We start from the raw sequence: 25,662 nt of genomic DNA on the forward strand, positions 1-25,662 counted from the left end.
AATGTACGAAAGCAAGACTGATAAAAGTGCGTCTGTCTCGCGAAGTTGCAAAAAGTAGCAGCTAAATTTGGTACCATCATGAAGCAAAGGCTATACTGAAGATGGTGATGTAAAAATTAAAGCATGAATCCACATGAATCTAAACTTTCTCTCCTACTTTTCTAAAAATACATTTTAAAATATTTTTTCTGTCGTTTAAACAACGATTTATTATTGATGCAAACTTCAAATTTAAACCAAAACATACATTTGTTTTCCCCAATTTATATACAAGAAACGAATTCCGAATTTCTGTAAGAAAAAAAAAAACGTGTTTTCATATAGGAACTCTAGTTAACTTCGGCGCGCAACGCCCTCAGAGGGCTAGACCCAAAGATGGGGAGGTCAGAGGTGTTTCCCACAGTGATGAGATTTTTTCTAATGGGGACCTGGATGGCTGGAAATGGCACCCCTGACTTCAAAATACAGTACTTTTAAATGTAAAGCTGATAAAATTGACAATGTTATACTCTCAAACTCACATCAAGCATAGGCCTATTTAACATCCTACCAACATGTTAACATTAGGAAAGTATAATACATACGCCAAGTATTGAAATACACGCCATCGTGTTGGGATTCAATATTTCGACATTAATTATGTCATCATCAGGAATGTCATCATGTTAACATTATTCATGCAAAAATGAGTAGGCCTACCGATTTCACATACAGGCAATGCCGTAAGCAGTTACTGGGACAGACGGTCCCACACATTTTTTCTAATGGGTCCACAAAGCATGGGTCCACATTTTTAAAAATTGGTCCAAATTATGCAATTTTATGTATAAAATGAGTCCATTTATTGAAAATGGGTCCAGATTTCTCATATTTAGCCTAAATTGGGTAAAATTTTTTAATTTAAATTATTTAAATTTATTTGTAAAGTGGGTCCACCCTGATTGTTCCGCAATGTTTGAATATCCTGGCTACGGCATTGCATACAGGGGATTGAATTTGCGTGATAATAAAATAATAATAAAAATACAGTACAGTAGTGCGATTTGATATAAAATGAAGCACGCCACCTATAACCCTGGTCATGTAGGTCAAAGATCTTATAAACACAAGATAGCGTTCTCCGGGATTTACGCGTGCAAATTCTGTAATAAGGCATGAATGGCGCCCTCTTGCTAAATTGGAAACTTTTGGCCTTTGACTGCTATGACCATACCGTACTGTGAACAGCAGAACAGGAACCATCTCAAATCCATGGCAACAGATAGAACCTGTTTTTCCGTCAACAATTATTAATTGGAAGAATTTCTGGTGATGGGTATTGAGAAGAAGCACTAATTGGATTTTGTTTGTTGGAGTTACAGTCAATTCAATTTCCTTTTATACAAAAGTGAACGAAACAAAGATTACTTTTTATGACACATGATCTGTCTCTTATACACATCTAGATGTGTATAATATTTCTCAGGTAGGATACTCTATTTAAACGACAGAAATCAATCTAAACAAATACATGTTAACCTTATTTTACTTATTAAAATATACATTTAAAATTAGAAGTATTATTTATACAATGTTTGTCAAGAATTCGCTCTCTAGGTCACTCAAACTGCACTGTTGAACATGCATCACAAAATATCCTGCTAGGCTAGTCAATTAAGCCCAGGCCCACAAGAGTAAGCGTACCTACACGGCCTTATCACAGTGGCAGTTTGTTTGTGGTTCGCCGTAATGTGTCGGGTGGCTTAGTCTAAGACCTTGATTGAGCCTAGCCCATTTTCCCTAATGAGGTTTGTTTACGCAGCCCAGCGTTTAGTTGTCCAGAGCTCACTGTCACCTGGTTGAGTCTTTTAATAATAAGAGTTCGGCTAGTGGGGCCTAGGCTAGGCCTACATTCGTCATAATTGGCTCAGGACTGCCTCGGCAGGTTCACCTTTTTTATGTGTGAACAACCACATTTTAAGCCCACCTAAATTTAGTCCAACTTCAAATGTGGTACCTGGGCCGACTTATCTTCATTGAACGTAAACCAAACTTTGGTTGCCAACCAAGATTCCTATGACAGCAGTCAATTTTGACATAACATAACATTTTCACACAAAAAAAGAGGAAGTGTGGAACGTTCGCAGTGCGACCCTGATCGACATAAAATACTAACCGTGAAGGGAACATCTGGTTTGAGTCGGTCGTAATTATGGCGGCCCTGGTCTGTGCCTTCTCATTTGGCCCAGTGGTTGCGGTCCGTCATCTCATCCTTGAGATCGGAGGTTCAGTCCCAGAGAGCTGAGTATGTGTTCCATATGTGCTTGATTAAAGACTGGGGTTAATAAAGGGAAGCACTTAAGAGGCCTTTGTTGTTATGAAGTACTATACATCTAAAAAGAACAAATATTTGCATAGTTTTTTTCATCCCAAGATCCAGTGTTCATAATTTTCCTATACTACTAATATTCCTTTTTTTATATAAAAAAAACCCAAAAAACAGATGAATTCATAAACAACTAAAAAAACACATACAGAACAAAGCAAGTTGTCATAATTTCCCTTATAATTTTTTCTCATTCAGTGGTTGCAAATCCTGCTACTGATCCTACATGGACTTGTCGCCACATGATGAAGTTGAAGAAATCTGCTTCCTATGCCTACAGTATAGTCCAGTCTGCTAATGTGTCAATGCCTTAATACCACCAGGTATACAGTTCAGTATACCCTGCCATAAATGTATTAACAGTAAATAAATTATAATTGTATTGTTATTGTGTTAGCTTTTGTTGTTGTGGTCAAGATATATACTATGGTATACCATAATAATTTCATGGTTAGTATCAACTAATAGTTTATTTCATGAATACTGTACTTACCTTGAGGAGCCAGTTTCCAAAAGGAATTTACACTAAAAACCCTAACCCTGGCAACTTATATTTAAATTTGTTGAATTTCTTTTCATGAAGAAGAGAGAAGGAGAGGGAGGAGACGGTCTGAGTTGGTAGATAACATCAGATGCTGGACAAATGGTATGAAGAATACGAGGATATTCACTTTCCAGAGAAACGCCAAATGCTATCTTCAGGGCTAAGTCATTAAACAATTTCTTGAACTACCTAATTGTATAATTTTTTTTTTTTCAGACCAGACTGAAAAATGACATGATTGTTACCTGTTGTTTTCTTTAACCTGTTTTTCCGTCAACAATTATTAATTGGAAGAATTTCTGGTGATGGGTATTGAGAAGAAGCACTAATTGGATTTTGTTTATTGGAGTTACAGTCAATTCAATTTCCTTTTATACAAAAGTGAACGAAACAAAGGTTACTTTTTATGACACATGATACCAACCTTGAGGAGATACTTACTGTTCTATTAGGAAAAATCTTGATTAAAAAGTGAAAAATTATTAAAAAAAACATTACTGAACAAGAAAAACATGTAAGGTTTTTTCGTTAGTAAGTGAAATATCAGAGCATTTTGACAAAGTAAGTGGTTAAAACAGGAGGGGGTATGGGTAATTCGTGTATCAGAAAGGATCGAGATGAGAGAGCGTCTCAGCCCTACACACGTTCCAACCATTCAATCACGAACCCCTCTAATAGGAATTCCCATGAGGCCTGTCAAATACGTCACAGGAGTCGAGGTCACGAGACAGCGAGCGGGCATGAGGGATCGACTGGTATGAGAAATTCTCTGTTCCATTCTGCTCAGGAAACCTTTTTACCCATCTACTCAACTGATGATCTTGTGTTGGACACTTTAGCTGTAATACGCAACCTTGTTGACAAGTATGTATTCTCTTTTTAGTTTTTGTTTATTTCACTTCTAACAGCAATTAACTTGCCAATCTTCTGTGTGAAATTGTGATTTTCAGTCCTACTGTACAGCTACAGTAACTTACAAATGATTGAATTTATGTTATCAATTATGTTTTCCCTAAAAATTGTCATATCACAAACCATGGAATTGTTTACACATGCTGTAGATAGTATGTTAAAAATATATTCAAAGCTTACCCTGCATGCAATATTGTGAAAAATTACAACTTGATGTCTGCTATTCTAATCTTGGAATTTAATAATTTATGTTTTTACTCGTCAGGATGATTCATGATAGCAAATATTTATTTGATATTAATTTTTTAAGCTGTGAACTTAAGAAATGCAAATCTATGCTGTGTTTTACAAAACCTTTACTAGCCATCAACTAAAATAGCAACAGTTTTTTAATTATGATTTGTTTTTTGACAAATGATAACTAATTTCAAGGAACTGTACTGTATATAATATCTATTTTTAACATTGTTTTTTTTATTTTTTTATTTTTTTTAATTTTAAGTGAGCAAGAACCACCGCCTTCAATGCTAAAACTACATCGAATTGCTGAAACTGGTAAGTCTGACTTTTGAAACTTATTCATAATTTTTACATTCAAAATTTATGAGTATTCATATGTTTTATAAATTTCTTACACTGACACTTGTAAGCAATTTAAGTATAATGTGTAAAATATTATTTTCTGTATTTCATGTTTTCTTTCATTTGAAGCAATCTCTTAACAAGACCTTTGGATTAATGTAATGAATTTGTTTCTACAGTAATTCACTTTGGTAATAGAAAAATGAGTTTGTATTTGGCCTACAAGTGTACAATCATTCGCCTATTCAATGCTTCAGTTTATGATTCATTTAGTTATGGCATTTTGACCTCAACTACTGTATGAATGCAGACAAGAAAATTACAGTATTTTTAGTTTGTAAAAAAACTTATTGTTAAAAAAAAACACGAGTCACACACATTTTAATGTCTATGCACTTGAAAGGCATGTTTTGAAAGGCATGTTTTTTTAGAAATTTGTATTAAAACTTCCTGTTACTACTAACACTAGGTTTTCTAGAAATGATAGCGTTGCTGGAAATGAGATAAAAATCGTGGACTGTCACAGGCATGTAGGTAGAGTGCAGTAGGCCTAAAACTGTTGTCATTTTCCTTCGCGCAATCAGACTGCCCTCAAGCAACAGTGAACTTTGAACCAGTTCTCCTAGGCTGTATCCAGGATTGCCATTGTTGCTACAGGGCTGTGCAAAGGTGGACAAACGAGGGTCAGGGTATAGTGGTGGTTGGATTGAAGCTTAAATTTTTCATTATTTTGGCAGATTTAATTCAAGGCTAATGATTGATTACTGGTTAAGAATTTAAAGATTTACAACTCCATTTTAATCTTCATTACAGAAAATACTAAATTTTATATTAAGTACATGTATGTATTCTTAACTGTCTTTAAAAAGTGGACCTTTTCCAATTTGTGGAGGTGCGTACACGCCTATCGCACCTCTGGATACTTTCCTGCTCTCAATTGGTCAGTTCTTTTATACTGAATATGTCTCTGCCTTGGATGCTCTATTACCAACTGAACTATGAGGTTATTGCTAAGGTGGTATTATTTTAGCATTTATTTTCCTAATTAATTTTTGCATAATATCCAATGAGTAATTAGATAAATATGATACCCTGTGATTTATTTTCATGAAATGAAATCCAGTATTTATGTCAAAAGTGTGAACAGTTGATCCATTTTTAAGAGGATAATAATGCCAACTGTCTTCAAAAGATAACAAAGATTTATTTTCATGAAATGAAATCCAGTATTTATGTCAAAAGTGTGAACAGTTGATCCATTTTTAAGAGGATAATAATGCCAACTGTCTTCAAAAGATAACAAAGATTTGTGTAACATGTGAAGTGTGCGTACAGTAGATTAAGATAAGCAGCCATGGAGCCACACACTGGAAAAGCTTGCAAAATAATAGACACCAAACGTAATGAGTTTCATACTAATACATCGTCCTTCTAATGAAGGCACAAAATCCCAGATACAGGATGTGGCCATAGAAACAATAGATGTCCAACAGGCTGTTTATTATTCAACAAGGAAATTGTGCTGTAAATGCATTGTTTTATGCTTAGCACCAAATGCAGTAGTGCATTATTGATATCTTACTTTTTATTATTTAATGTACAGGTTAGTTTCATTTATATTTATCTTATGTATTTTGTGTACTCTGCATACGTTACAGTAAACAGGCTCTCTAACCGCTGCTTTATTGTAAAACCATTCTCTTTTTTTTTTCTTTTGGTTGTCATGTTATTTTTTTTAACAAATAAAAGTACACTGTTACTAATCTACAGATTTTTGTATCCCCTTTTTTGTACACTACTCTCATATTTAGTCTCATAAATGAAATTTGCATGAATTTAATGTTTACAGACTAGTATGCACCAGCTGATGTTTATTTCATTTATAGATTTTTATTATGAAAATAAACTAAATTGTGAAGTCAGGTGTTTACCTGTATTTACTGAATATATGTATATATATATATATATAGCCTTTTTTTATTTTATAAACATGATCAGCAGCCAGCGCAGACTATTCAAAATTACTGGTTTCATGAAGTAGTTGAACACACGTGAAGTGGTGAACTGCGCTTCAGCGTACGTGTTTGTACCTAGAAATTGCTAGTCGTCTATTTTAGCATCTGACCTAATTCTGTCTTTGCAATAATGTAACAAAAATGGAAATAAAACAAACAAGAAATCACAAACCTTGTGTCATTTTCGCCTTAAGAGTACCAACGTTTCATTCCACAATTATACTCAGTACCATGGCAATAAATATGTGGAAACGTTTCTTTCCACAATTATACTCCACTTATGCAACTAAAGAAATAGGCCTAGCAAGTTGAGTGATTTTCTCGGGCTTATGAATATAACAAAAGCATGAAAAGGCTTTTAAAATGTACCGCATGCAATTATCAATGTATTGATACAAAAAATATTGTATTGATACAAAAATAAAAAACACTTAAAACCAGAGACTGGAAACCCAAAAAGTGAACTAAATCTAAAGTGGATTACCTAAAATATTAATATCTCTTAAACCTTTACCGTAATCCTTAAAAGCTATATAAATTGTTTGTATTAAAATTTAAAAGAAGTTTTTTGGTGATGATTTACTACCAGTGATGATTAACCACCAGTTTTTCAGTGATGATTTAGTGATGATTAACCACTCAAATTAAATGCGCAATAAATTATCCCAACAGCTACCAATAACTAAAAACTGATTATATAGCAATTGCAAGGAAATGGCATTTTAATATACAATTCATTGTATTATTATTTAGCACTGCAGCCTAGTGTTCTTAATCTGCTGATTTATTTGGTAAAGCTTACATTTTTAAATATTTTGTGGTTAGAATTTTAGGTTTCATTTGTTCTGCATCATTGCTTTCTGGAAGAATCATGAATTTTACATTGAACTTAATTATACTGAAGAAGAATTATTTTTACTCCTTACTAAGTACTGTACATTGGTTTATGTGTTTAACCATCTATACTATCTACCAGTTTTGTGTTCTTTTTCTTGCTGACTCAGAGAGTGGATGGATCCAAGTGGTTACATCGATGGTGAATGTAATACCTCTACATGACCCCTTGGGTCCAGCTGTCATCACACTCCTCATCGATGAATGTCCCCTCCCTACCAAGGTAAAATCTTGTTCATGCTCTGAAAATGAATTGTAATTTTTACAAGTACTGTAAATTTGTCTTGATCAGCATTGTATTTAACTGGAAATGATAATAAACCATAAGATACAGTACTGTACTCTATAAATGTTGTTAGATTTTAAATAATTTGTTTTAATATTTTTCTTTTCTAATATGAATACTGTATAATTGCACACTTGTAGGAGGCAGTTGAAAGGTTGTCTAGTATTTTGAATGTGTCAAGGTCGGCTACAAAATCAGCTCACCATATGCCTGCCAGACATAGAAACATCTGCACAGTGCTTGGTTGTATTGCTGAAAAACTTGCAGGCCCAAATAGTATATCCCTGCTCACAAAGAATGTATTAGACTACCTGTTGTCCCTTTTGGTAAGTTTGTTTACCTGGTTTAATGCTTCAGAATTATTTATTTTCATTACTATTTAATTATTTATATTTTGCATCTAAGACCAACAATAATAAATCAATACAATATGCATGACATGCAAGGTGGATTGTTAAGCTACAGTAAATGTTGAATGGATAATGAAAGTACTGTACTTCAAAAGACACGATGTACGAGTGATGTTTTGCCCTATCTGAAGTGTTATCCTACCGAATAATACATTCCCAAATACTTTGGGAATTCAGATGGGAATATAGGATATTTTCCTGACAAAAAGCACATTTGCAGTTTCAACACTAGTCACTAATCTATTCAACTTGATAGAAGCCAATTTATCAAAGAAAGCTTCACCCATAAGCATTAAATAGAATATTTTGTAAATAGCATTCAGTTTTCCATATTTTTTGTGTTTGGTAATTGTTTGTACACGGGTCCCTCATCATTATTCACAGGTGGAAGACAATCGATCATTCGTTTTATGGTGTTAGTTTTTATTTTATTAATTTTGCGTACTTCGCAATTTCTGTTACATTTGATTTTTTTTTTACCGCGAGCTTGTTAAATGCTTCTATAAACTGCAATTTGATTTGTGAAAATTGACCAAGAAAATGAAAAGTTATAGCAATTCAAAATTTACGAATTTTATAAAATTTCATGTTCTTATGTAACATTAATCTGTCATTTTGACAATGTTGGCATAAGGTGCTGAGGACGAATATTTGAGTATATACGGAACATTTATTAATTTTTTCTGCGAAGTGAGTCTCATGAACGACAATTCACCACAATTTTGGTAAAATTAATGTTGAAATGAAGAATATATTTCAGTCTAATGTTAGAGCAAAATATCATTAGGCCTTTGTAATCACCGCACGACTAACATGGCAACTAACACGCGCGTGGGTAAATCGTCACGTACGCGGACGGTTTATGGTCTGGTTGCTATGGTTTTTGTGACGTTCAGCGTGTAGGGACGCACGTGCGCCTAGAATGTCGATGCCAGAGTTATAACCTTTGATGTCCCGAGATGTGCGTCCTTTTGTTGAATTACCTTGCAAGTATTGTGTACTGATAACATGTCAGGTAGGGCAAAGCATCACTTTTATGATATTTTCTTGATGCAAACACATCAAAATGTGTGATGTAATAACATGATGTGATAACCTGCTGTCTGATACTGTATACGAAACTAATAAAGAAACACCATATCAACAGATTGCTTCATATTTTGGCACGAAGTTGTTTATTGCATGAAAATATAAAATTACTACTTTAAAATTTCGTACAATGGTATGATCAACTTATCAACTGAGCAACTTAATCGTTTTATATATCCAGTTAACTAATTGGTGGTAATAATAATTGATGTTATAATTTCAAAAAAACTTGAAATATTTCTCTTTCCTTACAGGATGGTAGATTTGATGCTGTAGTGTTACTGTTTGCACTTATTGCATTAGAAAAGTTTGCACAAACAAGTAAGATCATTTATGTCAACAAAAATTTTACATCTAGTACACACTTCTTTAATGATAGAAACGCATTTATTTGTTTGCATTTTTCTTTATGATTATTTATGTCTACCCCATTTGTTTTTCGTATTATTGTTTCATGATTGGATATCATTAATGCAGGTGAGAACAAACTTACAATCAAGGAATATGGTATATGTGAAATTTTGTTAAGACTTGAAAAATATGCGAACAATGCTGATTTGAAGTATCGACAAGTGGGTTTCTGTGCTCAGTGGAGCTTAGACAACTCATGTAAGTATGATGGACTTGCTCAATGAAGTTAGACTATTATTAAAAATATAGATTTGCTTGGTTTTCTCCTCATTGCAATCACAATCATCATCATCATCATCATCACCATCACCACTACCCTCAATGTCATAATCATAATCACCAACACCACCATCATCTTCATTAACAAAGTTATCTTTATATTTAACAATAGTCATAACTATTATTTTTACAGCACAAAAGCTTTTTCAATTTACTAAATATTTGCTTCCATTTTGCAGTTATATTACCAGGCAGAAGATTTACATATGAGAAAATTTCACTTGAGGATTGTAATGCTATGTTGAATGACCAGGATGTTAGTGAATATCTTAAGATCTCACCAAATGGAGTAGAGGTACTGTTTAATAATAGGATTCCTTAAGAAAAATTTCCTTTTAAGTTTTACTAAATGTTTGTATTATATAAAGTGAAGGGGAAAAATGATAAGAAGTTCTGATTTATGATAAAAATAAAATGAAATTATATCACCCTATAAAATCAATTCTTATTCCATACTAAACCTAGAGCAGTCACTCCATAGATTGCATACCTTTGTCCTGTGCCTAAATACAGTACCAACAATACGCAGGCAATACGCAATAATGGGTGAAACTGCAGCATACCCTCAATGAAATTATGGAACCGCCAATCATATTCAGGCACATTATTTTCTTTAGTGCTGCAGAATACCTTCACAAAAATAGCGTAATTGTCCATTTATTCAGGCACATTGTTTTATTGAGCGATGCCAAGAGGGGCGATTCCATTAAATATTTTTTTATGCTCAAGAGGGTAAAAAATTGAATTTCTGTGACCCTGACCTTGTTCTTTGACCTTCTCCAACAAACACTGAATGGTGTCTTTCTGTGCTTATTAGTACTATTCCAATAAATTTTATAATGATCCATGCATTAATTTTTGCATAATCTAGCTAACAACAGACAGACAGCAGTAAATACACAATTGTTGTATTTTGTGTCATGTTTGTCTGTCTTTATGTTAGGTAATCCACTTGACAGTTGATTTAGTTCTCTTTTTGGATTTCCTGTCTATGTTGTGTATGATATTTTATGTGAATTGTATTTTTTGAGACGAATATATGAAATGAAATACACCTCCTTGCTGGAGGTAATCCTATCATATAATGTAGCTTGCTAACTTTGAACACTATGACTTAACAAAAATTGTTGTAAATAATTTATAGTATGATAATATAAGAAAATACGTTCTAGATAATTTGTTTACGTTGCAGGCCCGAAGTGATGCTTCGTCGTTTGAAAGCGTACGTTGCACATTTTGTGTGGACTCTGGCGTATGGTACTACGAGGTAACTGTGATAACTGTTGGCGTTATGCAGATTGGTTGGGCAACTAAAGACAGCAAGTTTTTAAATCACGTACGATAATTGTGTATTGCTTAGATTTTATTGACATTTTTTTTAACTTTTTAAATTATTTTGTTATTGTTTTTTCTTTGTTTTTTGCCTGTTGTTTATAATGTGTTTATTGTTTCCTTCTGATTTCTGTATTTTTGAGATTTTACATTTTTTGGAGATTTTACATTTTTTTTTTTAAATTATTTATATTTTATTCTTAATCCATTCTGTAAGTGACAGGTTACCTGCTGTTATGTCAAATTTAATTTAAAATAAAAATAAAAAATATATTTTGTCAATTTTGTAGTATCTAATTCTATTGTTTTAAATAATTACATTTATAAAATGAAATATATTGCTTTACTCAATTTTACAACTCCAACCTCTGCCTGTTGGAGATTAAACAATATATAAATATATATAAATGTATTAGATAAGTTTATATATTTGTAATATAAATATACAATGAACAATTGTATCACATGATAGTATAAGAAATGTAGGAGATGAACTTCTGGCCACCATGAATGTAATATATAGTAAGTTAAATGATATTTAATTATATTATTTCAGGAAGGATATGGTATTGGTGATGATGAATATTCGTTTTCATATGATGGTTGTAGGCAGTTATATTGGTACAATGCTAAAAGCAGACACCATGGTCACAAACCTTGGAAACCAGGTTGAAAGAATTTAATTTCTCTTGAATATACCATATATTCTTCCATATAAGGCGACGCTAAAATAGCAAATTATGAGCGAAAAATAGGGGGTCGTCAACACAACAAACAACACATACCAAACAATGTTTTGATTTTTAAATCATGTTCGACGTATGTGCGGATCATCTGTTACGTGCAATTTTATTACTAAAATTAAGCTACTAACTATTAGCATGAATAAACACAATTAGTGCATGGAAGTAATATTTTGATGAAAATTTAAAAAGCCCATAAAATGGTATTTATTATGTAGCAGATTAGCCCTGCATTTGGCTTCGTTTTTAGCCAGCTAGATACGGTATTAAGACCATAAAGAGCAGAAAAGTAGGGAATCCGACAGTGACTAGGGTTGTCTTGCATGCTTGAAATACAGAAATTGTCCAAAAATCATCTCAAACTTGCGGTCGTCTTATACTCAGATCACTTTATACTCAAGAATATAAGTGTTGATCGAAGTCTCTAGATAAAACATCACAATGTGAATCACAAATATATATTTATTATATTATTACCTGCTTCCAGTAACACTTGGTGGTTGGGGCAAATCCTGTACTAGTGGTAAAGACTGGCAACCATGAGCATGTAGCCACCATGCAGTGGTACTTGTTGACATTTGCTAATTAATATTCTTTTTAATTTCTCTAGGAGATGTTATAGGATTTCTACTAGACCTTGATTCGCACCAGATGATATTTTCACTCAATGGAAATAGCTTAGCACCAGTATCTGATGTATTTAATGCAGCTCAGTAAGTCAAATGCTTTTTTTTGGCATTCAGTTTTCATATTATTGTTTACAGGTTGGTTTAGTGTATGTGGTATTTGTGTACACTTAAATGAATTGTTGAAAGCTGTACCTTAATCAATATGTGCAAAGGACCCAACTTGTCATTCTGGTTATTAAATTTTTTTTTTAATTAAAATTATTTTAAAATAAATAAATAAATAGTAATTTTATTTATTTATTTATTTTTTTGTTTTAGATACATAGTGAACAATTAAAAAGTAGACTTCAAAACATCGTAGGCTTTTGTGTCCATGACAATAACTCCAATAGAATGGTAGAATGTGTGAAGTTTAACAATAGACAGCATTAACAATTACAGTAAATAGGTGAACTAATAGCTCATTAGATCAGACATAACAAAGATAAAGCAATCAATTACATTGTTATGATGGGTTCAGTAAATAACACTAATTTTTTTATTCAACTGTCTAATGTATAAGTGTGTGATTTGTACGTTTTCTACGTCTGTGTATCAAATAATTTTCAGATAAGTTTCAAATTTAGTTCATAGACTATCAAGTCTGAACGTACTGCACTTATTTTTTTTTTTTTTTTTTTTTTTTTTTAAGGAATGGATTCTTCGCAGCGGCGAGCTTTATGTCTTATCAACAGTGTGAATTCAATTTTGGAATGAATGCTTTTAAGTACCCACCACGAATTCCATTTCTAAACTTTAATGATCATGCCAGGCTTTCAGAAGAAGATAGAATTATTTTACCAAGGTATATATCCTGATTTCTTACAGTTAATAAGTATACATGTTATTGTGCATCCGTCATCAAGTGCAATTAACAGACATTGTTGCACTGACATACCTTTTAGTGTACTAATTAGTAGTTAAATTATTTAGGTTCAGTGAAAATAAAAGAAAAACAATGTCAGTGGCAGCATGCATTGATAAAGATAACAATGCTGGTGATGACAATGACTTTGACGGTAGCAACAACATTGATGTCCATAACCATGGTGTGATGCTAATGATAATTTGCCATTCAATTGCCATTGTTGTAATGGTCAGGCTACAATGAAGAAATAAAACAAATTATAAGATAGTAATAAAGGTCTCCCTCTAATTAAAGACCCCTCCAATTAAAAACCACTTTCCTGTGGTCCTAAATTAACATCTTTTATTTTTATTATTGTAATTAGAGACCAAAACTGCTAAAAGCCATGGAAACCTCGGTCCTAGAAGTGGTCTTCAATTAGAGGGAGACCTGTAATTATTATCATTGTTATTACTGCATCATTATAATTACAATAATGATGCAGTTACAATAATGATTCAATAATTAATAATTAAAATAATCAATTTTATTACGTATATATTTTTGTACCTGTTGTGTACTTCTGATGTTTCCCATTTTAATGTATTTTAATGTTACTTTTATCTCAAGTTTTTATGTCTGCTTGTGTTTGATTGATGTTTTTTTGTTTTTATATTTGCCTACTTGCCATATTTTTGTAAATATCAATTAATTCAGCCTTGGCTGTGATTTTGATGTGTATTTAAAAAATAGAATAAAGAATATTTCGGAAAAAAATTACTATTAAGTTAAGATTCATGAATTTTGTTTGAAAATTACAAAAATATGAGTTATAATTAAATGAAATGTATAGTATTATAGTTGATGATGATGATATTGTTTTTGTTAGGCCTAAGAAACTTGACAGGATAAGGCATCTCAGTGTTACAGAAGGAGCTTGCACCCTTTGCTTTGATAGGAGAGGGTGTATATCGCTAAAACCGTGCAATCATGGGTAAGTTAATGTTGTTTTGCTGTTCATTACATTAATTACAAATTTTCCTACATTACTCAACATCCCTCATACTTTATTAGTCAATCAATTTTACTTTTACTCATTCCTGATGGTAACATAATTAATTTTGAAATATTGAATCCCGACACAATGGCGTGCATTTCGATACTTGGAGTATGTATTATTCTGTCTTATCTGAGATTAATCAGTGAACCTTTCGGTCAATTTTACTTCACTTCCAAATCATATATAATTAATAACAATATTTGTTGAGCTTTGGCTTTCTGGAATTGTGGTTTTTTTTTTTTTTAATTAATATGTATTTATATATGCATTTTATTGACTGTTTTTAAAACTTCTGATGTTCTTTCATATATTTTGTACAATTGTATCAATTCAGCCATTGGCTGCCACATACAACTTTTGATGTATGAATAAATAAACCTTGAGCACAACAGGGCTAACCAAAATACCAAAGCTTGTAAACATGGCACACAGCCACACTACAGTAATAATATTAACAAATAGCAAAAAGACAATAATATGCATAGGCTTGACTATATAATTTAATGAGCAGTAGTACCTGAAAAACCTCTTAAGATTAGTTTTAAATGCATTTAATTTTGTGCAGTTCTTAACAACTACTTACTGTAATAGATTATTAGATGGAGCACCTTTTCATTTTCTACCATAATAATATTTTGTAACGATTAACATACTATTTAATATTTATAATTTCCTTCATATCTTTAATCAAAGAATTCTTTTCCATTTAATTTTCCAGAGGCATGTGTATGGAGTGTGCCATGCAGCTGGAAGTATGTCCAATGTGCCGGGCCTATATTGATTCCAGAGTTGAAACAAGGTTTGATGAGCGACGATAGCATTGAATGAAGTAGGAAAATCATAGTACCTTCAACCACTGCAATCCGTCTACATTTTTCACTACAGTTTTCCAATATCTAGATTTTATATTTCAACTGTCAATGGTACACACATTTCATAGAGTACACTTTGTACTGATTAAACTTCAGTTTAATTGTTACTTGTAATTTTGTTACAAATGGTACTGGACTGGTATTCTTACTTCGAAGGCTACTGGTATTCTAGCTACCAGGGGTATTGGTATTCTTGCTACTTAAGGATACTTTTTTTCTTTCTACCAAGGATACTGCTGTTCATGCTACTAAGGGTATTGGTATTCTTGCTACATAAGGGTACTGGTTTCCTTGCTACCAAGGATACTGCTGTTCTTAACTTCAATGATACTGTTGTTCTTGCTACCCATGGCACTGGTATACATGTTACTAATTTCAGTGGTATTCTTGCTACTATGGGTACCAGAATTCTTGCTACAAAGGATACCACTGCTGTTGCTACTAAGGGTACTGCTCTTCTTGTTACCAAGGATACTGGTACCTGTAGTATTGATAACTTTATAATATACCAAATTTACCAGTCAAGTGTGTTCCAGTCTTATTTTTATAGAATACACTTTGTACTATCAGTTTGATTACCTGAAATTTCACTTAGTCATTGACACTTTGATCATTGTAGTAGATATCAATGAAGTAACATTTCCAAAATGAGTAATGATGTTATTGAAGGCATCCTCAGAATGGCGCCATTGATCATGAAACAGCAGATGCGATGCTGTGTTTATAATATTTTAAATAAATGATGAATATGATGAATGACAATATATTTATGTAAATTTATATAGATCACTTTCTTCCACATTTTCTCAAATTTCACATATCATCATTATTTACTTATTTTGTTTTTGTTTATTTTTATAAGGTGTTTTTTCTAGTTGCCATGTGTCAGCTGCAAATTTGTGATAAATTTGTTGCTCACATCAGGAACTAACACAATCAAAGTAGATTGTGTTAGTTCGTGAAATCACAGTAGCGCGTCAAAACGAGCGTGCATTGGTTGTCAAGCAATTTTGTATTCTTTACCACACAAAAAGTCCTTAACAACAACAGCGCGTATTTTGACGCGCTTTCTTGATTTCACGAACTAACACAGTTTACTTTGATGTGTTAGTTCATGATGTGAGCGACGAATTGTAGCATTGGTTTATGTATTATTGACCTTTCGCTAAGCCCCACCCCTTGGATACTGTTGCTAAGGTCCCACAAAATGACGGTTGAAACATTCGCAAACACGTGCGTTTGTGGAACAACATGTGTGTTTATGAGACACGTGCATATTCCTAGCTCTGTTCTGATTGGTCAGTTGTCAAGTTTGATTGACACTCCGGAAAGGTCTGTTGCTATGCGCTGCTGCATATCGGTCCATGAGGAAACAATAAATACATCAAGATGATGTAGAGAGAACCTCAAAGTTTTTGTTTTGGTAAATTTCATTTAAATTTTGAAAGCATAGTTTCGAGACAATCAAGCAACTTGAGCTCATGTACCTGTTTTGAATTCACTGATATGCTACATATTTTAACACAATTACAACTTATTAGGACATGTTTTTTTTTTTATTTTCTGCTTCTCTGATAACTTGATGTAATTTTGCAATTTCCAGCAATGTGTTACCAATCTGTAATAGACACCTATTGTTGCTATCAAGGGTATTCTTGCTGAAAATACTACTGTTATACTAATTTACACATAAAAGTAATGGCATTCTTGCTACCATTAATACCAGAGTTCCTGCTACTAAAAGTAGCAGTAATACTATCAGTGGTACATATAGTGTTATAAGTATAAGTATATAATACCTCTGTGGTGGTAGCAATATTCTTCTTAAACAAGGTTATTGGTATTCTTGCTACAAAAGATTCCAATGTTTTAAGGGTACTGGTATACAGGTATTCTGCTATTAATGGTATTGGTATCTTGCTACCATTGGTAAGATGAAATGCAGCTGATAAATTCAAATTAGTTGCCTTGTAGTCAAGCACCACAAATGCATACAGTAGTGGCAGATCAACAGGTTGGAACATTCACCTGTGCAATTTTATATGTTAATGAGCAGTTATGTAGCACCTTTGCTTTTGATTAGAAAGTGCTGTAAAAGTTATTTTGATTTTCAAAAATGCTAAAATAGATTTTTACTGGCAGCACCATGCCCTCTCCTTCGTGTCTTACTCCTTGTTTTCAACACCTTGTTTTAAAAATCCAGGATCTATTGCACCCACCTCGATACCATGAACACTTTTGGCACTCATTCTTTTTACCATTATGACCACACCTTAAGGATGATGCCAAGATTGACCCGACAGGGGGACTGACCCGTTTTGCAGAGGGTGGGATGGAGATCAACAGGAAGATAACACATGCCAATACAGTATACTCAAAAATTTGTTAGACCGATTTAACAAATTTGCATTTTCTTGATCTTCGAGGGCTTAACCCCGCTCACACCTTGCACTAAGTGTAGTTTCTATTGTTCCTATATATTCTACAATAATTTGACTGTATATCAGTCGGTCTTAGTAATTTACATTTCAACAGAATTTGATACTTAAAAAGTTTCTTTTTGTTAAATGAATTTAGGCTCTATATTGGGTCTATGTATGTGATCGCAGCAGATCAAACCAAATGGAAAAATGAGATACGCGATGTGAAACAAAAAGCGTTAGTGTTTTAAAAGTTAGGTTCAGGATACTATTTTGCAGGAATCAGTTCTATTACATTTTTATTAGGTAATAAATGTATTGTTATTTTTATTAATATTATTACTTTGATGATTATTATTATGTGTACAGTATCTATAAAATCTAGGCCAGGCCTGCAGTATAACGATGGTTGTATTGCCATATTATTGATTCAGTTGTTTGCTCAAATTTTAAAATATTTTCAAAAAATTATATTAAATGTATGTGTTTTGCATTTTAACCTGTTAAAATTTTATAATTTGCATATTTGAAAATATTTATTCTTGATAAAAATTGAGGGAAAAGAGTTGTAATTATCTATAAGATCATGTGATAGATCTAACCTTAGCTACTCTCAAAGTACCACGGATTGACCGTACTTTTCATAGTATGTTTACAATGTTTGTGTTTGAAATTTATTATGTAAATTATGTATTTATGTGCTTTTGGGGAAATGTTAATAACAAACAGTGATATTTTATCCAAGAAATAAAGTTCATCAGCTAGTGTATTAATTATGACGGATGTTTTACTTGTAATTTGTCGATCCAGATGTCTATTATATTTAATTTATTTTTAATTATTTTTTTACACAATAAACAAATAAAGTAACAAAATAGCTCGTAGGCACCATGATAGAACGATGGCAAGCTTGACAAACAAAATGTATTCAAAGTAATGACGGAATAAATACTGTGCTAACCAAGTGTATATTTAAATAAATTTAACAAAAATAAATCAGTTTAAAGAAAGATTTATTTGGCTTCGAAACGTAAAATAATAATGTGTATCCGATTCACACGATCACGCGCGGGCAGGTCGAGCAAAACAATACTGTGGCTATGAAAAATGTCCAACCAAGCGCCCTCTATGTAAAACGATCGAAGAAAACTTTACTTCGAGAAAAAAAGAGAAAAATATTTCGTTTATGGTTGGCCTAAAACCGTAACGGAGTCGAAAATGTCTAGATATGTACCGGTTTTTAAGCGATGGCTAGACCTAAGCCTGTTTTTATTGATTGTCCAATATACTGTAGTAAGGTAATGAATACGATTTTTGATTCAATCAAACACTATAGTTGTACAGCAGTAAAGACAAAAATTAGGCCTAGATCTGGTCGTGGCTACTTGACAGCTCAGCGCGAGCGATCCGATATTGTGTGCATGTATGTATCGTCGTCGCGCTCGGTTCTCAAAATAATGCCTTCTATCCGATTTTACGCTTGCATATACTGTAAAATGGCCCGATTTTCGTAAAATTACATGTCTTTTTTAGATTTTTATGTTCTATATGTTAATTTCGGAAGTGGTATTTCTCAAATTTGTGGTTGAGCCAAATTTAAAAAAAAAAAAAAAGCCGACCCGATTTTTTGGAAATCTTCGGTCGGTCGCGGAGGGCAACACAACATATTTTTTGTTTGGCCTTAAGTTGACATATAATACTGTACTTATGACTCTCATAAATAAACCCTCGAACACCAAAATAAAATACATTAGAGGCCCAGATGGATTTGTGCCACTTGTTGCTGTTATTGATTTTTTGAAATACGTGTTAAAGTCAGGCTCCGGAGGAAAAAAAAAATTTGATATGTTGTAGAACTGATTTTTCTAAGACAAAAAAAGTAGTTTGATCAAAAACTGAGCAACGGTGAATGAGATTTTTGAATATTTAAAAACTGGGGGAAAAAGGTATAAAAATGGGCGGTTACGCCCCCTTTTCCCCCAGTTTTTAAATATTCAAAAATCTGTATCTTCTTCACCGTTCCTCAGTTTTTCGTCAAACAACTTTTTTCTGTCTTAGAAAATCAGTTCTACAACATATTAAAAAAATGTTTTCCTCCGGAATCTGACTTTAAAACCAAGCAATTCCATGTTTTTTGAAACTCCTTAAGCAATCCCCTTCCTCATCTGAGACAACCAAAGACAACTAGGGCTATGCACTGTATAGGATAGTGTGTTTATTCATGGTTTATTTAGTCCGAACTTATGGGAAAGTGATGACGTCATTTTATTCTCTCTCTACGTCGTTGAACACGTCACACGCCGGGACAGCCCCCGGAATCGACGAGCGAGGAGGAGGAATCAGGTAAGCGGTTAATAGAGGCCGGGTAAATTCCTCTCTAGAATAATTATTATTATAGGTTAATCGAACTGCTGTCACTATAGGCCTACATGACTTTTTAAGCTAGACTTAGGCCTAGGCCTACACAATCTTTCATTATTTCATTCATGTCAAGACAAGGCACTACCTACCTGTCCTGTATTGTAGGCCTAGGCTAGACTAGGGCCAGGCTAGAGGCCTATTTATTGTACCAGGTAACCAATTCGTGTATGTCCCTCAATGAATGCCATTCAATGAATGGCATTTCAACCCATAGGCTCTAGTGGTAGCTCACTTTTACTAGGCCTGGAACAGTATAGCTAGTACAGATCCCAAGCTAGGCATACTAAATTTTCTGTGGGACACACTGTGTAGGCTTAGTTAAGTGTTCTTGGACACTTTTTTGGTCAATGATAATGGCGTAGGCCTACTAAAATGTATATTCCAATGAAAACTTGATCATTTTTAGTGCTTTAACCCACTCCCCCTGCACCCGCCTATGCCTGAGATACTCGATGTAGTGAAAAATAAGGTGCACCCTGTTATCATTGTGTAGATCAATGTACAACATTTAATCATCTTACATACACAAATGCACAGATGCTATGAACGTACTGGATGCCAAATTTTTCCCAAACATAAAGCATAGGGCAAGTTTAACATTTTTTCTTGTGTGAATGTGGTATTTTTCTCACAATGCAGTCCACTCACAAAAATGATGTATTTTTAAATTACCATAATGTATGATTGTTCTATATATTTAGGGCATGTCAGAGGAACTTGTGACACATCTCGGTGGATGTCATTGTGGGGCAGTGAAGTTCCAAGTACAGGCACCAAAAATTATTAAAGCAGTGAAATGCAAGTAAGTGATAACCAATCAATTGACTATTAAAAATTGGGAGAGTTTAAGTGGGCAGGGGTGCTGTTAACTACAGCCCATGCTTCAAGATTGTTGTCCAGCGTTCGGTTGGTTCAAACTAATACCCCATTTAGACTTGACTAGCATCGCATTGCGATCGGTTGTAGCAGTGGTGACATCCAATCGCACCCAATCGCAAAGTATAATCGTGTGTGAAAGCTCACCAATAGTAGTCAATATGTAATCGATATCGCAATTGTTACCCGTTGTGATTGGGTGCTACAATCTTTATTACTCCCGATTACCACGGAATCTGATCACAACGAATTCCACAGGCACTGTTTGGCTGAGGTCAGTCGACATAAGCCTAGCCATCGGAGGCCTAGGCCCTAGAATGTAAATTTTGTTTGTTGGTCTGAATACCTTCGTTGATTGCGATCGAGAGTTTATCAGTTCTGGATTACCACCGATTACATTGCAACCGATCCCAACAGAGTGTAGTCTGAATAGGGTATTAGTCTTCTCGGTAAAGGTCCATATCTGTCTGTAAATGGATCTTTTTGCAAAATCCCACCCCTTGGATATTGTTGCTAAGGCCCCACGAAAAGATAGCAGCCTGGTTCTCACAAGAGCCCTAGTATCTGGATCGGGAGCTAACTGTTATTAGCGCTAACCGTTAGCGTCTGTGTGAGAACGCCCGATCGGTTAGCACTCACCGTTAGCGGTATCCGGATATTGCTAACGGTTAGCAAGCGCTATCAGTTAGCACGTTGAGTGCGTTTCTATCATCAACCAATCACACGTACGCGTTTACAATTTCCAGTTTCTTATTGGCCAGTGATTCGATCATATTCTTGGTATCCGGATCGGGATTTGCTTGTATGGACGCACGGCAGCTAACGGTTAGCAGGATCCGGATCCTGCTAACCGTTAGCTGCCGTGTGAGAACATAGCCAGTGTAAAATGTACCTGTACACCTTCTTTTGTGGGACAACACGTGTTTGTTATTCATGTGCATGTTTCTTGCATTGTTGTGATTGGTCAGTTGTTGAGTTTGATTGACACTCCGTAAAGGTCCAGTTGTGAAGGGTATGGAGTTGCATTGGTGCTCAGGTTCAGCCCATGTCCTTGTGGAAAGATGTGATAATAAAACTACTAACCACCTCTCTTCGGCTCCTGCAGTAGTCACGGACCAATTTCCGAAATATTTTAAAGGCATTGACTAAAATCGTTACTGATTAGGTGATATTGTTTGTATTGATTGGACTAGGACAATAACATGCAATCAAAATTAGGAACTGGATTCAGACTGGTGTAACACAAGCCACTGCCTGTTTTAAGTAGTCCTGGTAATGTAAAAATTCAAATTGCAAGAACAATTCGTAGTCAATTTGATTGAAGGTGACCACACGAAAATTGTAAATTCCTGCACATGGATATTTTTAAAGATTCTTAAATCAGCAAATTATATCTATCAACATTATCTAATCAGATTAATGTTGAGAACAAGAATATATGTTAACATCATGATTTAAACCCCAAACCTCACTCTATTTCCTACCAACTGAGTATATAAGGACCAGGTAATGAAGACTAGTGCATTATATGTAGTAAACTGCTTCTGATTTTTTAACAAGATCTTGCATACACTTTTAAATCATACACACTGAATTGATTTCTTCTTTTTTTTTTTATTATGTAGTTGCAGTATATGTGACAAGAAGCAAAACATACACTTCATTGTGCCAAACTCTAAATTCAAATTACTACAGGTAAGTACAATACCAACAGTTATTTATTTGTTATAATCATATGGGACTTGCCATGCCAAAACCAGTATCAGTTACAAAAACAAGAACTTATTAATATATTCATATTTTCCACATTATAAGGTCTAAAATGATGGCTTAAGCCCCTATCGCACTGGACTTAATTTGGTCAAATTAACCGAGTCACTGGCTAAATTTACCAAAAAAAATCCAATCCGAACGTCGGTTACAATTCCCTCAGGGTTAAATTAACCAAGCCGAATGGTTAATTTTACCGACCTCAGCCTGCCCAGTAAAACTTACCATGGTCTCAGTTAAACTAACCACGCTGGTCAAGAAGTCCAATCCGAACGAACACGGTTAAAACTTCCTGAGTTCATGACCTTCGGTACCTCACGCATGCGTTTCAATCGTATGTCCAGTTTCGGTTTTTTTTTGTTTTTTTGCCTGAATCCATTTTGTCTTCTTCCTGTCTCTTATACACATCTATGCACAGATGCTATGAACGTACTGGATGCCAAATTTTTCCCAAACATAAAGCATAGGGCAAGTTTAACATTTTTTCTTGTGTGAATGTGGTATTTTTCTCACAATGCAGTCCACTCACAAAAATGATGTATTTTTAAATTACCATAATGTATGATTGTTCTATATATTTAGGGCATCCAGTGCGAACAAGGCTTTATTTTACTTACTGTTGGCGAAGTTATGCGTATAAGTGTTACGGCTTCTCTGTACTGAAGTATACAATACTGCCGCATTCTTATGCTAATTACTCGGTTTAATGACATACACTGGTTTTGGTATGATGTGTCTCATATCACAGCCAATTCTACCACTGAGTACATATCATTTTTTCAAACAACATTTTGTTTACAAGAATTTTAATACCTTTCATCAGTGTATGTCCACACTACAAATATACACATTTTAACATTAGAGTACACATGTTCTCAATAAATGTTTAACTCCTTTGTAGGGTGAAGACCAGATAACATGCTATACCTTCAACACGCATAAAGCTAAACATACATTTTGTAAGATTTGTGGTGTACAAAGTTTCTACACACCGAGGTCAAATCCAGATGGCAAAGGTAATGTATATTAGAATTATGGGCACAGCAGTATGAAGAAGGTATTGCAGAAGGCTATAACTGGTTATTAGTAGGCCTTTTCCAAACATTCCACTCTACAATATACAATCGTGGTTTGATGACCAGGGATGAACACAGTGTTAAAATAACCCGATGAATATAAACAATGAATACTAATAAAAGGGTGTTCAGCTTTTTAGCCTTTTCTACCATATCGATAATAAATTGATTAATACTACAAATAGTACTATAAATATAATTATCAATTATTAATAGTGTTTCATCAGTAACAATATTACTAATATTTCACTATTTAGTGTTGATGTATACTTGATCAAAAAGCTATATTATCATTGTTATTGTATATCTGCTGTTATTTATTACTTAAAACTAAAGTGATATTTAGGTTTTAGAAGTCAAATTTTTATCAATAAAGGATGATAAAATGTGTATAAGTAAAAACATAAAGAAAAGTATATACATTAAGTTTGTTTTATTGATTTCACAGGAATAATGCCTCACTGCTTAGAATTTGGAACAGTAGATAAGGTCCTGGTGGAAACGTTTGATGGTCAGAACTGGGAGAAAGCTATTGAGGTGAATCCTGAAATACAGCAAAGATCTAAAGAAAGTTAGAAGACACCAATTTATCCTAAATTGATCGCTGGAGAAAAAATAATTAACTATTGATATGAATCCACAAATGGGAGGATTATATAATAGAAAGTTAGTAAAAACTACTAAAAATTACGAAAACCAGAAGTTAGAAAGAATCCTCAGAAAGATAAATTATTATTATTATTATAATTATTATTATAGAACATAATTATTATCTCAAAATACAAGGCTTAGGTAGTGAAGATGTTTTTTAAGTCATGATAGAAAATCCAGTGCTGTCACAAAAACAGTTTTTGTCAGAAGGAAGAAAACTAAACTCTTTATTACTTTACATTAAAATGTTTACATATCGGTATCTTGTCATACCACATATCAAAATAATGGTATAATATATATATAATTTTTATATGATTCCTAATTTAATAAAGATTGGCAAGATATAATTGTGTCTATATGGAGTTGTTTCAAGTTTCAACGTAGCTGTTACAAAGATGAATCCCAAACACTGGCCCATTGACAGTAGTAGCAAAATCTGAAGGCCTTATTTCAATATTACCTTACTGTTATAGCCAGATAATGATTTCTAAAGGGACAATCAACATTTTTACAAGTGTACGATGAGTACTATTTTCGTTAATTTTGCAGCATCATTCTGTTTTTCATTGCGAATGAGTTTGTAATACTGTACATACAGTATAAATACATAATATACTTTTAAACACATTACCATATCTTTGTGGTGTGACATACTGGGCATTATTTTTGTTGAATACGTATATGTGTATATTATAGACGGCTATAATTTGACCACCTGAAGAATCTATAGTCCAGAAACTACCTGTGCCACCAACCTTACTCGCTTTGCTCCGTTTAGGGGCGTTGAGAAATATTCATTCAGATCCAGAGCATCGGAAACTCGGTGAACATAATTAAAAATGCTTTAAGGTGTTTGACCTTTCACAGAGTGTCTCAACAAACTGGGCTTTATAGTAATACGTGATCAAAGAGCAACCAATCGTCGATTGTTTAGAATTTAGATGTATTTTAACATGTTAACAGTTTTTATTGTTGTTTGTTAGTACGAATAAAATCAAATAATAAAAGCAATGAAAATGATGCCCTGATGTCCATATTGATAACACATTTTGATTATACAGTATTATTTTATTTTAAAGGATTTTACATTAGGTCTACTGTAAATATATAAAACAATCAATCATCCTCTTGATTGT

The 25,662-nt window shown here is 33.5% G+C and overlaps 2 protein-coding genes across 3 annotated transcripts; both read left to right on the forward strand.

Annotated features, from left to right (window-relative positions):
- The first annotated feature begins 1,453 nt into the window (after positions 1 to 1,453).
- On the forward strand, positions 1,454 to 18,506 carry LOC117114924 (RING finger and SPRY domain-containing protein 1-like). The gene is made up of 14 exons (XM_033258544.1): positions 1,454 to 1,465; positions 3,126 to 3,773; positions 4,324 to 4,376; positions 7,423 to 7,535; positions 7,739 to 7,924; positions 9,352 to 9,418; positions 9,575 to 9,706; positions 9,967 to 10,082; positions 10,980 to 11,123; positions 11,676 to 11,787; positions 12,473 to 12,575; positions 13,183 to 13,335; positions 14,267 to 14,371; positions 15,156 to 18,506. Exons 2-14 carry the CDS (start codon positions 3,496 to 3,498, stop codon positions 15,253 to 15,255), a joined length of 1,662 nt encoding a protein of 553 aa, XP_033114435.1. The 5' UTR covers positions 1,454 to 1,465; positions 3,126 to 3,495; the 3' UTR covers positions 15,256 to 18,506.
- A 1,498-nt stretch (positions 18,507 to 20,004) lies between these two features.
- On the forward strand, positions 20,005 to 24,923 carry LOC117114927 (centromere protein V-like). Of its 2 annotated transcripts, none has more exons than XM_033258548.1 (5): positions 20,005 to 20,072; positions 20,852 to 20,952; positions 22,652 to 22,721; positions 23,698 to 23,812; positions 24,321 to 24,923. In XM_033258548.1, exons 2-5 carry the CDS (start codon positions 20,855 to 20,857, stop codon positions 24,446 to 24,448), a joined length of 411 nt encoding a protein of 136 aa, XP_033114439.1. In that variant the 5' UTR covers positions 20,005 to 20,072; positions 20,852 to 20,854; the 3' UTR covers positions 24,449 to 24,923. The 2 variants fall into 2 exon arrangements, with proteins under 2 accessions (XP_033114439.1, XP_033114440.1); XM_033258549.1 differs by lacking the exon at positions 20,005 to 20,072 and adding an exon at positions 20,074 to 20,094.
- The last annotated feature ends 739 nt before the right edge of the window (positions 24,924 to 25,662 follow it).

Source organism: Anneissia japonica, unplaced genomic scaffold (genome assembly GCF_011630105.1).
Source record: "Anneissia japonica isolate Jap-2015-1 unplaced genomic scaffold, ASM1163010v1 scaffold288189_len579620_cov203, whole genome shotgun sequence".
Lineage (NCBI taxonomy): Eukaryota > Metazoa > Echinodermata > Crinoidea > Comatulida > Comatulidae > Anneissia > Anneissia japonica.

Coding starts and splice junctions, on each gene's coding strand:
- LOC117114924 (XM_033258544.1), top strand. CDS start 3,496: ATGGGTAATTCGTGTATCAGAAAGGATCGAGATGAGAGAGCGTCTCAG. Junction 9,707..9,966: donor GTGGAGCTTAGACAACTCAT/GTAAGTATGATG, acceptor TCCATTTTGCAG/TTATATTACCAGGCAGAAGA. Junction 12,576..13,182: donor GATGTATTTAATGCAGCTCA/GTAAGTCAAATG, acceptor TTTTTTTTTAAG/GAATGGATTCTTCGCAGCGG.
- LOC117114927 (XM_033258548.1), top strand. CDS start 20,855: ATGTCAGAGGAACTTGTGACACATCTCGGTGGATGTCATTGTGGGGCA. Junction 22,722..23,697: donor CTAAATTCAAATTACTACAG/GTAAGTACAATA, acceptor ACTCCTTTGTAG/GGTGAAGACCAGATAACATG. Junction 23,813..24,320: donor GTCAAATCCAGATGGCAAAG/GTAATGTATATT, acceptor TTGATTTCACAG/GAATAATGCCTCACTGCTTA.